General features: G+C 45.3%; 2 protein-coding genes across 2 annotated transcripts; one reads left to right on the top strand and one right to left on the bottom strand.

The window, feature by feature from the left end:
- The first annotated feature begins 1190 nt into the window (after positions 1 to 1190).
- LOC119320384 lies at positions 1191 to 3764 on the top strand. The gene is made up of 6 exons (XM_037594492.1): positions 1191 to 1597; positions 2610 to 2663; positions 2777 to 2857; positions 2972 to 3041; positions 3139 to 3227; positions 3321 to 3764. Exons 1-6 carry the CDS (start codon positions 1394 to 1396, stop codon positions 3447 to 3449), a joined length of 627 nt encoding a protein of 208 aa, XP_037450389.1. The 5' UTR covers positions 1191 to 1393; the 3' UTR covers positions 3450 to 3764.
- A 2625-nt stretch (positions 3765 to 6389) lies between these two features.
- LOC119323160 (IQ domain-containing protein IQM3-like) lies at positions 6390 to 10431 on the bottom strand. The gene is made up of 9 exons (XM_037596741.1): positions 10036 to 10431; positions 9656 to 9770; positions 9446 to 9511; positions 9090 to 9178; positions 8847 to 8934; positions 7753 to 7899; positions 7552 to 7644; positions 7253 to 7354; positions 6390 to 7159 (listed from the first exon to the last, which is right to left on the bottom strand). The coding sequence occupies exons 1-9, from the start codon at positions 10248 to 10250 to the stop codon at positions 6623 to 6625; spliced, it is 1452 nt and encodes a 483-aa protein (XP_037452638.1). The 5' UTR covers positions 10251 to 10431; the 3' UTR covers positions 6390 to 6622.
- Positions 10432 to 12488: the final 2057 nt, after the last annotated feature.

Here is a 12488-nt window from a genome sequence, read left to right as displayed (position 1 = left end):
GGGTCATCCTCCTTTTCAAAGAAGAGAAAAAACGCGCATCAGGAACATGTCCCCCCTTGAGCACTAGGAGATCATATGTTGGACTGATACATGACTATCATGGAGACTAAGCAGCTAAGTGTGGACTTTGCGAAAGTCTTCTACACATGTTTGGTTACGCCCATCCATCGATTTTGTCAATTGGTCTGGTTGAGGAAAAACAGAGAAAAAAAAACATCATCTACATATCGTTTGGTTGCCCGCATCTAGGCTAGAAGCACTTTTGCCATGACGTTTGGTGTCCTGCATTGGCTCTGTTCATGCAACTACACGGTGTTTAGTTTCAAACAGGCAGCGAGGTCTGCTCATCTTGTGCCCCATATGGTGAGGTTACTAGCTACACCTTACATACGATCACACCAATAAAACAAAACTGCAACCACGACGAACTAGACGGGTGATTATGAAGTTCTTCAGGCCAAAACCGTCGATCCGACTTGCCAACTTCAACACTGCATGCTTGCTTGAGCATGGCCTCAGCGTAAGAACCCTCTCCTGTCTGGCTGCTCTTAAACCCTCTATACCAGCAATTTTTGTAACTCGTTACTTGTTCATCGCTTGCTTTCCAAACTCCGGGAACCCTCTCTCGGAACACAACATAACACTTGTCCTAGTATGGCAAAAGAGAAACAATTCAAGCAACAAGTAATGGAGCACATTAGACATGTAACATAATAAAGCACAGCATGATCATACCATAGCAAGTTCATCCTGCCACTACTATGGTGTTATCCTACCACCACGTCCAAAAAGGGGTGTAATCCTATAACCGCAAGTTCGCCATCAACGGGAGGGGTTAATATATATCACCTCATCAAAATATACAGACGAACAATAGTTCCCAAGCCTTAACTACCACAAAATATACAGGCAATAGTATTTTCTTTTCTTATTTCTGATATTCATTGTATTGCTATGATTGAAGATGAATAGATGGAAAGTTTTCTCTTAAAAAATAAAAAAATTAGTATTTTCTTTCCTTATTTTGTCACCCTGCTTCTCTGTTCTATCCCTCTTCCTCAAAACAAGGAAAAACCTCCCCCACGCCGACGCTGACACGCGGGCCCACAGTGGGGATCAGCTAGCTAGTGTAGAAAACCGGAAAAGAATCCAGAAGCTTCCCGAGGCACGTGGGCACTCGCCGCGGGGGGAGCATAAAAGAGTCAAAATTGGAGCCCCCCCATACCCCATACGATCCGCGACGCGCACAGAAAATTCTGGTGGCAATCCTCTCCTCCTCCTCCGCCCGGGGAAGAAGCCTCTCGATCCCCGAGAAGAGGCGCGCGACCTCGCGGATCTCCCGCCTCCCTCCGAGAGATCTGTTGTAGCGAGCGAGCGAGGGCTCGATCCGCCGATGGAGGAGACGGCGGCCGTGACGGCGGCGACGGAGACCGTGACGGCGGCGGAGACGGGGACGCCGGAGAAGTCGTCTTACAGGTACTGGGTGCGGCAGGCCACGGGCGAGGCGGCGCCTCCCGCCGTCCCGCGCAAGCTCGACCCCTCCGCCGCCAACGGCAGCGGCGGCAACCCCAACGCCCTCGGCTCCGTCTGGAATCAGGTCAGAGGCCCTTCTCTCCACACTTATGCGCGCTGCCGCCTTAGGGGACTGGCAGCTACTGAAATACCATGAATTATTGTGATTCGGGAGCTCCTAATTTCTTGTTGGTGCGATGAGCCTATGATCTGACAATTAACATACGTTTATACATTGGGAAATGTTGATTCGCAGTCATAAACCTCCTTCGATCACCATGAACCCACCCAGTCGATTTGGTATCGGCAAATCTGCAATCTCCGTTTGCCGCCAGTAGATTGTGGAGGTGCATTCACCCTATCGTGCAGGGAATTTGTTTACTGCCGCACATTGCAACACATGAGTATTGCTGTTCGACAGTATAGTCTATCTAGATAGAGCTAGTGTAACGGTGTTCCTGTTTAAAAATAAATAAACTATTGAGTATTGATGTGGATTCACAGCAAAATCAAAATATATTAAAAAAGAGAGGGAATGGTCTTGTGTTGTGTGAAGTTCTGCAACAAAGACTAGCTTTGCAGTACATAACTTTGGTGTACTCTACAGCTCTGTTCTAGGCATAGTTGCTACTACTTGACCTCAAGCTCATAGTACTAGTTCTACAATTGCATAAATAGAGGAATAAATATGCAAAGAGAAAGAGATCTGATTACGCTGGGGTTTGAACTACTAGGACGATACTTGAGTTAGTATATACTGGTGGTCTTGTGCATTTAGAGGTGCTGTGGCTGGCATCTTACTAGTAATAACCTATGATTCTCTTGATGAGTTAAATAGAGATATGGAGTACACTTACGGCGGTCTCAAGAAATTTAGGAACAGCCTTATAACTTGAGTTTTGAGTTGTTTGGACAAATTTACTTCTATTGCTGACTCGTACCATCTGCAAACTGTCCAGATTTAGTTCTATTACCTTTGGCGTTTTTTGGTAGTTGCTGTAGCTGCCCATTTTTTCGATACCGTTATCTTCTGGGATGGTTATACTGCTAATTGCCAATCTACTATTTTCTGACATTTTTCATGTTTGCACTTGCAGGCTGGAACATGGGAGGAGAAGAACCTCAATTCATGGGCTAATGGCAGGATAAAGGTGTGTGGTTTAGTAGCCAGCTGTTTACAAAATGCTTGTCTAGAATAGTTCACTGATGCTTCCATTGTATGTATTAAATTTCTCTGACAGATATTAGCTCATATGTACTGTAGGATTTGCTGGGTTCTTTAGGTTCACTGGATTTCTCCACGGGGAAGGCATCCATTGATCAAGTGTCCAAATGCTCAGGCGATGTAAGCACAATGTCTGACAAGACCGTTCAATTACATCAATTCATAACTATTTTTCATAACCTGATAACCTTTTTGCACGAAGTAATCCTGTCCATATCCTTGGTGGTTTAACAGGCATTTCTAGTAACGGTCCGCAATAAGAAGAGAGTAGGTTATAATTATGAGCTGAGCTTGAGATTTAAAGGTAAAGCATATATCATGCCAAACATTGCATCACTTTCATTCATTTAAAATATGTATTACTCCATTATCGCTAACTCGCTTGTGGTAATGCTAATTAGGTGAATGGTTAGTCAAGGAAGAGAAGAAGAAGGTCACTGGCCATATAGACATCCCCGAGTTTTCATTTGGTGAGCTTGATGACCTCGAGGTACAAATAACCACTACCGTTCTCTATAGTGCCGGTACCATTATAATCAATCACTGGGTATTGGTTGTCTGAAACAATCCCTTCTGATTTCAGGCAGAAGTGAGGTTCACCGATACCCTCGAATGGGACGACAAGTCGCGGATCTGCAAGGATGTGAAATTGTTCCTTCCTCCTATAAAGGAGAAGCTGCGGACGTTCGAGCTAGAGCTGAAAGATAGGTAGTGAACGTCTGCGAGTGCCGGCAAGGTGCTAGGCGCTGTTTCAGTGTTGTGTTACCCATTCTTGTAGCTGGGACTCTCTGCGTTGTGTCAGGTTAAGCGTTGCTGTCTTAAGACTTGAGGTCATGTTATTCTTGTTTCTCCAGTCTGTAAGATTACACGGTTGCCACATGTCCGTTGATGGCTTAGATTCTGTGTTGCTGTTCACGTTTAGTGTCATGAACCCAACAGAAACACAGATGATGATGATGATGATTAAGATATCTCACCAGAATATGTTGGTATCCGTCCTGTCGGAGATGATAGTTTGAGCCTTTAATGAGAAGGTGTTTGGTTAGGCTTAACTTTGATTTTGGATTTTGGATTTTGGCTTATGAGCCAAAAAGCATCTATTTATGTGCTTTTGGCTTTTGGCCTATACCATGGCTGTCAGGGCCGTCTGCCCTACCTCGATGAATGCAAATGCGGGCGAATGGCCGCCCCATCTTGATAATCAACTTCTTCCTCCTTCAGCTCTCAATGATTAAATTAGTTGCATAAATGTGAAAGAAAACAGAGAAAATGATCCTTCACCCACTGGGTAGTTTGATGAAGACTCTGTGAATTGGTTGATAGAGAGGAAGGGATGAATAGGTAACTACGAATTTTAACGCAATTGACAATTTTAGGATATTGATAAAGTTGGTTATTTAGATATGCAATTAGGCAAACATACAAAGAAAGTAAAAGACGCGGAAAAGAACTAAACACAAGTGAGTCGAGGACACATAATTTATCCTGATGTTCACTCTTTGGGAGTGCTAATCTTCGCTAGAAACAGTGGCTGATCTAGTGGGTTGCCATGGTACCCCCTTTAAATTGCAACCTAATTTTTTATACACACTAGACACTAATTGTTTGACAACTTAATGCTGTTTAAGGAGTATTTGCTAGGATTATGGTGATATCTAAATCAAATTACACTACTTGGCACCCCTGACGGTAGGATTCTACGTCAGCCACTCGCTAGAGAGGTGCCGAAGCCAAAGCTTCGGAACGCCAGCAAGTGGTTCATTTTATCCTTCCTTTGAGTCACCCCTAACACATGAAACTTAAATCACTCGGGGTTGGTCTAGAAGGTGATCACCACACTTTTATAATATTTTTTGGAGCACATTACAAGCAAGAAAGATTCTGGATCTTGACTCCTGCCGCCTAAAAGTCCAAATATCTAAGAATAACAAATCCTCAATGAAATTAATGTGGAACCCAAATCAGTTTGGTGGAAGTGTGGATCAAGGGATCCACTCTCTTTTCCTCGATAGGAGTGGAATGATTTGATGGATGGATGAAAAGTAAATAGAGCTTTGAAGCTTTATATATTTATTTCAGACCTTCCGGCGATGTGCATTCAATGGAAAGAGACGTTTCCGTCCACTACGAAGGCGTCTGTGGCGACTTCGTCAATCTCAAATTGATGTGCATTCAATGAAAACTCCAAACTTCAATCTTTCGGACATGCTCATAGAGATAAGATATGTGTGTGTGTGCTCATAGGAGTGAGCGTATGCGCATATATATGAGCGTGTTAAAGAAAATAGAGCTTGAGAGCTTTTAAAAATGGAGCAAGAGTAAAGAGCTCAACTCGATACAACAGGGAAGGATACTTTTGGGAAAGATAAAGTTGGCTTTATATTGCCCACATAGAAATCTCGAGCTGTTTGAGTGCCCTGACACCTCCCGAAAGTTCCAGAGGGAGCTTCCAGCATGTCCTAAATTCCAGCGTTAGAGCATCTCTAGCAGATCCCGTAAAAGGTGCTTTTTTCGGCGGATTTACGGGACGGTCGAAAAAAAGGGCCGACCAAGTTCGGTAAAAACGGCCAGGCCCGTAATCTTTACGGGAGGCCCGTAAACCGCCCCTGATTCCTCTATATTTGCCGACTCCGAGACGTTTTAGGGTTACCATCCTCCTTTTCCCCCATCCTCCTCTGCCGTATTTCTTCTACTCCAACGACAAATCGAGCGAGCTCGGGCGTCGTTTTCCGACGAGTTGAGCCACCCGAGGCAAGAGGAGATGTCATACGCGGGTAGCGGGAGGGATGGCCGAGGGGGGCTTGGCGGCCGCAGAGGGAACAACGAGCCGTGTTGCAAGCACCACAACGATGCGGAGGCTGGGAGCTCCTCCCTCCGCCCGCTGGTGGAGGAATGGCGCACCCGCTCCCACGGCGCCGGAGCACGGGCGTGGAGGAACTTCAACCGCCTCGACCGCATCTTCTCCCCCGCGCTCAAGCGTCGCCGGAAGATGGAGAAGGTGTGGTTCGAGGCCAAGGAGGCCGCCACCGCCGGAGATGAAGCTGCAGCGGCGCAGGTGGAGGCACTGTTGTAGGAGTACCAGTTCGGGCAAGTCCTCTGCAGCACCCTCATGGAGTACCACCTCCACGGCAACCCGCCCCGCGACGATGGCGACGATGAGTAGATCTAAGTATGCTAGTATGTAGGGCACCCTGTTTAAGTACGAGCTGTTTAATTTCCATTTTTATTAAGTATGAACTCCGGTATATAGTATGAACTATGTTTTTATGTATAAACTCCGGTGATCTAGTTTAAGCACGAACTGCGAGTTTGAATATGCGGTATACTTTTACCGGATCGCCGTCCTGCAATAATCATTTCCGGGATACCATAAACTATTTTTTCAAGGTGGACGTTTACCGAATCTGCTAGAGATGCTCTTAAGAGCCTCGCCGAAAGTTTTTCTCGTTTGTATTTGCTTCTCATTTTCTAGATCCTACTACTGCATGCATGGCCCTCTTTTTGCACTACCATTTTGCTAGCGATTTTGACTCGCTGATCCTTGATTTTCCTTAAATTCAGTCATGGTTTGTAGGTTTTGTCCCTGAATTTTTTCTGATTGTGGTAAGCAATCATACTACAGTACCATATTATGACATATGAAACAGAAAACTCTGCTGAAGCTATTTCTGCAATAGTGACATTTGGCTGGAAAAAGGCGCAATCACACATTGTCAGTTCAATTCAACCAAATCCGAACTCATACAATGCTCACCAGATCCATCTGAGCTACAAATGGATTCGAGGAACATAAGGAAAAACAACAAGCACAGACTTCTGACCTTTGCAGCACCCATCAAACATGAAGCAGCAGGACTACACAGCTATTGCCTAAGACACAAGCTCCTAACTTGGCTGGGGCAGGGAGGCCTGCATTGGCACGAGCGGTGACGTCGGCGAGGTGGGGGAGAGGCATGACGGCACCCTCCACGAGGCCGGAGGAGTCGATGCTCTCGGTGAGAGCTGCACCATCTCCAGCGCTTGCATTCTGAGCTCTATTGGATAATCCTTCACACACCCAATTCTTGGACCATTTCCAGTGCTCCATTTCAGGGACAGCCTGTGGCCGAGCTGATAGGATTTGGACTTGCTCTTGGAGTTCACCCTCTCAAGAATTGCATCCTGGGAGACGCCGGCATCTCTAGGGCTTTGCAGGCCACCTGATAAGGTTCTTTGGTAGGCTGGCCTTGCTTTCTCCACACGGAGATTATCATCCTTGCCAACTTCAGTCTGAGAAGATGGCCCAGATGCCCTGGCTTCTTCTACCATGTTGGAGGGGAGAATCAATTGTGGAGGATTGGATGGCATGATAGCAGCAGCAGGGTTCTGTTTGCTATTAGGTGCTGGATCTTCATAGTAGTCTTCCTTGGTGGATGAGCGTACCTGAATACGCAAAAATAAGTTGGTTAAGTCAATCATCTTACATTTGGTAGCATAGGAGCGTGTTCAGATTCAGCTGGCCCGGAAATAGTATACCTCAACTTCTTTCAGATCAACTCCATTCTCTTCTAGAAAGCTCATGAAGTTGCTAAGATTCTCCGCACTCGGTTTGTAATGTCCACTATAAGCCCAGATGGACTGAAATGAGAAGAGATCATCAAAGCATAAGATTAGCATAATGCATCCAGTGAGAAAGCACAAGAACAAAATGATGAGTATGAAGTGACTAGTAAATCTTTTGGGATATGGATACAATATTCAAGTAACAAATCACCGAGTGTAAAATCTTTGCGTAAATAGTAGCACTTAGAGACGATGGTGGTTCTTGATAATACCTTGATAACTCCATTTTCTGCAGTAAACCTTCCAGCAGCTATAGTAGCACCTCCAGCTAAAAAGCTGGAGTGCTGGAATACACCTCTCTCTTTCTGGATATAGAAATAAGCATGGAAGTTAAACATATGGTGAAGCTAACCTTCCAAAACATGACCTGACAGTGCTATGCAGCAATAAAATTCTCTGAGTTATCAAACTACCTGCCCAGCATAAAGTTTCTTTGCTGTGCTCATAACAAAAATCCATTTTGTCCCTTTAGGGCCCTGGCTTGTATCAAGTGCCTCTCCAGATATCTTGTGGATAATTTTTCCCTCTTTAATGATGTATTCATAGAACTCACGCTCTTGCTGCAAAACATCAGACAGCTGTTACAGGAGTTCATGCTCAACGATTTTCTTCTAAACTTTGATGTAGCAATTTCTTACGACTAATCTGAACTTGTTGAACATGCTGTGGTTAAGATGAACAATTGAAGGGAAGTATTAATGCACAGGCTAGGGAGTTCTATAACCTCATATGTACAAAGTATTAAACATAACTCCAGACTTCTGAAACTTCTTTGACCAACGATTTGCCCAACTATGTGGATTATCTCATACAAATTGATACCATTGATAAGTGCGTTTAGTATGAATCCAACGATATTGATTTTTTTGTATGACGTAATCCTCATAGTCATAGATCAATAAATCTGAGAAGCATGTGTTTGCCTTATAATTCTGGACAGAGGGAATATTGATTTATTTACAATAGCATTAAGACATATGTCACGTGCAGCGCACCGCAAAGTGTGCAGAGACCGAGGCTGGGTCTAATCGCTGTCGAAATTAGGCAGGCTCTGGCTTAGTTTTGACTTGACATCTGAGATATCCTTACCAACTATAGAAGCTATCTCTTGCCTAACTAAATATCATCATTCCCAGAAAACCATATCAACATCTTCCTATTTTAATCTATCTCTTTCCTAACTCCTTTATCAATTGATCATGTTATTGTTAGGTTCAATAGTGACTCCTGCACGTGACAGCGCTTGGCATGGTGCTGCCCTTCACCGCTGTCCCTTGATTCGACACCCATGGCAACATAACCCACGTTCTCATCATGAGCAAAACATGTTCTAGAAGGTGAACATGAGAAACACAAAGTCAGTGGTATTCTTAATCGCAACCGAGGCTTGCTGATGAAACTTGACCGCTGAATGAATTTAGCACTCTGAATTTCTAACGCAGCTCTCATTGGAATATTTTCAGTAAGAAAAGGATAAAGATAGCATCCATCATGCAAATGATCTTACTGGACCAAGATATCTTATGCATTGCTTCTTCAGCCGAGCCCTTGGGCAGTCTGGAAGATCTACATCTTTTCCCTCCCCAATATCAAGCCTGCGTATGCAAAAAGAGAAGGTGTAAAAGACTATCAATTTCCGTGCAAAATTGATCAGATTTATCTTGTAGGGAAATGGGAACTAGATATGGATTTGCATGATTCCGTCTGAACAGAAAGATTTTCATATGCACAATGGCAGCCATGTTCTTACCAGTAGAAGAAGGGCTGGCCAGCCTGGGTCTGGCACCAGACAGCATAGTAGAAATGCAGGTTATGCCCATACCTATGTCTTGGATCAATCTACAAGAATATGACAGATGGATTTCAAAATTTTGCGAACAGAAGTCCCAAGTCAAGATGAGGGCAAGCTGTGGAACTTCTACTGTATCATCGATGTTCAGAGCTGACTGACAGTGTGATCAGCTGATACTGGGAAGCTTATTCTTTTCACACACACATTTGGAGAGCATAGAAAAGCAGCAAGTAGTACAATACTCCTGCCGTACAACACTACTGCCAAAATTAGATTAAAATTTGTAGTGGATGTGTAGGATATTTTGTACTCACTGCCTCGATCCAGTGCTGGAAAGCCAGCTTGAGAGCCTTGGCGTCCTTGGATAAACCCTGCCCCACCTGCAACATGCTCATGAGCATGAGTTGAGAGTTAAAAATAAGGAGATTCCAGTAAAAAAAAATGACTTTCTTGCGGGGAAAAGGCCATCATGGTGAGCTGCCTTGTGCTGGCGACTGATGCAGGGGAAAGGAATGTGTCAAGACCTTGGATGCGTTGAGGCTGACGCGGTTCCAGCGCGAGGCGGCGGTCTCCGGCTCCGGGTCGTCGTAGAAGGAGACGGTGCTGTGGTTGAGCTGCGCGAAGTCCAGCGCTTGCCACCTTGACCAATCCAAATCAGAGAACACCGGTGAATTTTCAGCACCCGTAACCATCAAGACGAAGCAAATCAGGCATTGCCGGCACCCAAAATCAGGCTCGCGAGAGGGCAGCGACCAAGAAAAGGTCGGCGATAAGCGAAGAATCCCAAGAAAGAAAGGGGGGGTTGGGCGATTTTCTTGACCGAAATTATCAGACCACCAAGTGGAAGAAAAGAAGCAAGAAGTAATGTTTCCCTTTTGTGGTAAAGTAGATAGGATCTGGTTACCAGAGCTCCTCGACGACGACGGCTGAGTCGGCGAGCTTGCGCCTGGTCCGGTAGCTCCGGTAGACCTTCTGCACCTTGGTGGCCGCGCCATTCGCTTCGCCTCCGGCCGCCGGCGACGGCGAGGAGGAGGCCCCCGTGTGGTCCGGCTCCCGCGAGGCAGGGTGCACGCTGACCGGCCCGGCCGCCGGAGGAGGCATCGCAGTCTCCACCTCCATGTATGCTATCTACCGCCAATGGTCGTGGCCTTCTCGACGGGAGACGGGCGGGGGGATGGCCGTGCTCTTGTCGAGGAGGGTGAGGGGGGTGGGGAGGGAAGAAAGGGGAGGCAGCAGCTGGAATTTATGCCTGCCTGCGTGTGCTGCTGTGGCACGAGAGATAATCGGAGAGTAGTTTACTGTTGTGAGCTGAGCTCATGGTCCGGCTGCCGAGTACGCACGCTGGGTCGTCTACCGGACTGTGCGTTTTGTCTCGGAGGGGTGTCGTCCCGTCGCGTCGTACGGCGCAGTTAGGTGAGGTTTGGTTTTTTAGTAACAAAAATTAATCGCAGGTGCCCACGTATGCTCGTCTTTTATCATTGCACGAGTGCATATCCTATCTCTATTCGTACCTTCGAGATACTGAGTCGACATCACATCTTGAGAGTTGACGTGACATCTCCTTCCATTAAACAAATATAATTGAAAGAGTGAAAATAAATTTTAAAAAATACGAGCATCAATGTAAGTCTTGCAAAAAAAAAAAAACTCGGCATGAGGAGAGAGATATCCCAGAGGCACTGCATTATAAGGGCAAGTCCATCAATTCCCCTAAAATTTCTCCCCTATATCTCAAAACAGGGGACTCTCTTAAAAAGATTCTCCCTTAAAAATTCTCAACTCCAGCAGTTCCCCTAAACATCTCCCTTATTCTATATTCTAAGAATATTTCATAACTACCAACGGTTAGTTTTTCAACGGCTAGTTTCAGCCCTATAAATACATGATCACCCCTCATATCTATCACAATCCTGATCGTGCCTCATCTTCTACTTCTCTTTCGCCATCTCTCCACAACGAAATGAGTCACCGTCGAAGTTTGGCACGGAAGTTTTGCGAAGATTCCTCCTCCGAAGATGAGGAACTCATGATGGCTGCAATTGTAGCAGAGGAAGAAGAAGCCCGGTTGGATGCTCCACGACATGGAGGTTCACAACCGGGACGTCAATCTCTTCAGCGCAATTTTGCGGAACGCTTTCAGAATCTCCACAAGGACTATTTTGCAGAGAACCCCACCTTCAAGGCAAGGATGTTTCGCAATAGGTATGAAATTGGTGCATCAGTTTCGTTTTCACCATAGTAGTCGCTCTTCATGTCTCATTTAAGTTTTTCTTCACAGGTATAGAATGCATCGTCCTCTTTTTCTGCGCATAGCAAGTGCTATAGAGGCACATGATAGCTATTTTTTCCTAAGAAGAAATAGTGCTGGTGTTCCTGGTTTACATCCTTATCAAAAATTGACCTCAGTATTTCGAATCCTAGCTTATGGGATAGCAGCTGATCTTACTGACGAGTATTATCGGCTAGCAAAGTCCACCGGTTTAGAAAATCTTAGAATATTTGTGCGTGCTGTGATCAAGGTCTTTGGGGGTCAATACCTGAGATCTCCAAATGCTGAAGATACTGCTAGATTACTTGCAATTGGAGAGCAAAGGGGGTTTCCGGGTATGCTCGGAAGCATCGGCTGCATGCATTGGAAGTGGAAATATTGCCCTACTGCACACAAAGGTTTTTTTTGTTGGCCATAAACGCGTACCCACGGTCATTCTTGAAGCCGTTGCTTCACAAGACCTTTGGATTTGGCATTCTTTATTTGGTTTACCAAGATCTCATAATGATATAAATGTCCTCCACCGTTCACCGGTGTTTGCAAACCTAGTTGAAGGGCATGCTCCAGAAGTGAATTATACCATCAATGGTCACAACTACAACACGGGGTATTATCTTGCAGATGGCATATATCCGCAGTGGGCAACATTTGTGAAGACAATTCCAAATTCAAAAGGTGGGAAGAACAAAAATTTCTCACGGTTTCAAGAAGCATGTCGGAAGGATGTCAAACGAGCCTTTGGTGTTCTTCAAGCTCGTTTTGCTATTGTACGTGGACCGGCAAGATATTGGGATCTGGAGACACTCGGAGAAGTGATGACAGTTTGTATCATCCTGCATAACATGATAATGAAAGAGATATTGGGATCTGGAGACACTCGGAGAAGTGATGACAGTTTGTATCATCCTGCATAACATGATAATGAAAGATGAGCGTGGAAGTCGTGTAGACTACCGCTGCTGGACTTGCTCTAAGGTCGAGAAAAGGGCCGAATGTTGTCTTGCAACGTGCAAGTATACGCAGTAAACAGATTGGCTTACACAACACAAGTATACGCAGCGGGGAAGGAGGCCTTCTTTTTGTGAGTA

The sequence above is a fragment of the Triticum dicoccoides genome, chromosome 6B (genome assembly GCF_002162155.2).
Source record: "Triticum dicoccoides isolate Atlit2015 ecotype Zavitan chromosome 6B, WEW_v2.0, whole genome shotgun sequence".
NCBI classification, from domain to species: domain Eukaryota; kingdom Viridiplantae; phylum Streptophyta; class Magnoliopsida; order Poales; family Poaceae; genus Triticum; species Triticum dicoccoides.
This window is presented reverse-complemented; position numbering and strand designations above follow the sequence as displayed.

What these genes read in the sequence shown, in the direction of transcription:
- LOC119320384 (XM_037594492.1), top strand. Translation starts at nt 1,394, where the DNA reads ATGGAGGAGACGGCGGCCGTGACGGCGGCGACGGAGACCGTGACGGCG. An exon ending in TCGGCTCCGTCTGGAATCAG is followed by an intron (nt 1,598 to 2,609) that starts GTCAGAGGCCCT and finishes TTGCACTTGCAG; the next exon opens with GCTGGAACATGGGAGGAGAA. An exon ending in GCTGAGCTTGAGATTTAAAG is followed by an intron (nt 3,042 to 3,138) that starts GTAAAGCATATA and finishes AATGCTAATTAG; the next exon opens with GTGAATGGTTAGTCAAGGAA.
- LOC119323160 (XM_037596741.1), bottom strand. Translation starts at nt 10,250, where the DNA reads ATGGAGGTGGAGACTGCGATGCCTCCTCCGGCGGCCGGGCCGGTCAGC. An exon ending in GCATAAGATATCTTGGTCCA is followed by an intron (nt 7,900 to 8,846) that starts GTAAGATCATTT and finishes GATGTTTTGCAG; the next exon opens with CAAGAGCGTGAGTTCTATGA. An exon ending in TTGATCTGAAAGAAGTTGAG is followed by an intron (nt 7,160 to 7,252) that starts GTATACTATTTC and finishes TTGCGTATTCAG; the next exon opens with GTACGCTCATCCACCAAGGA.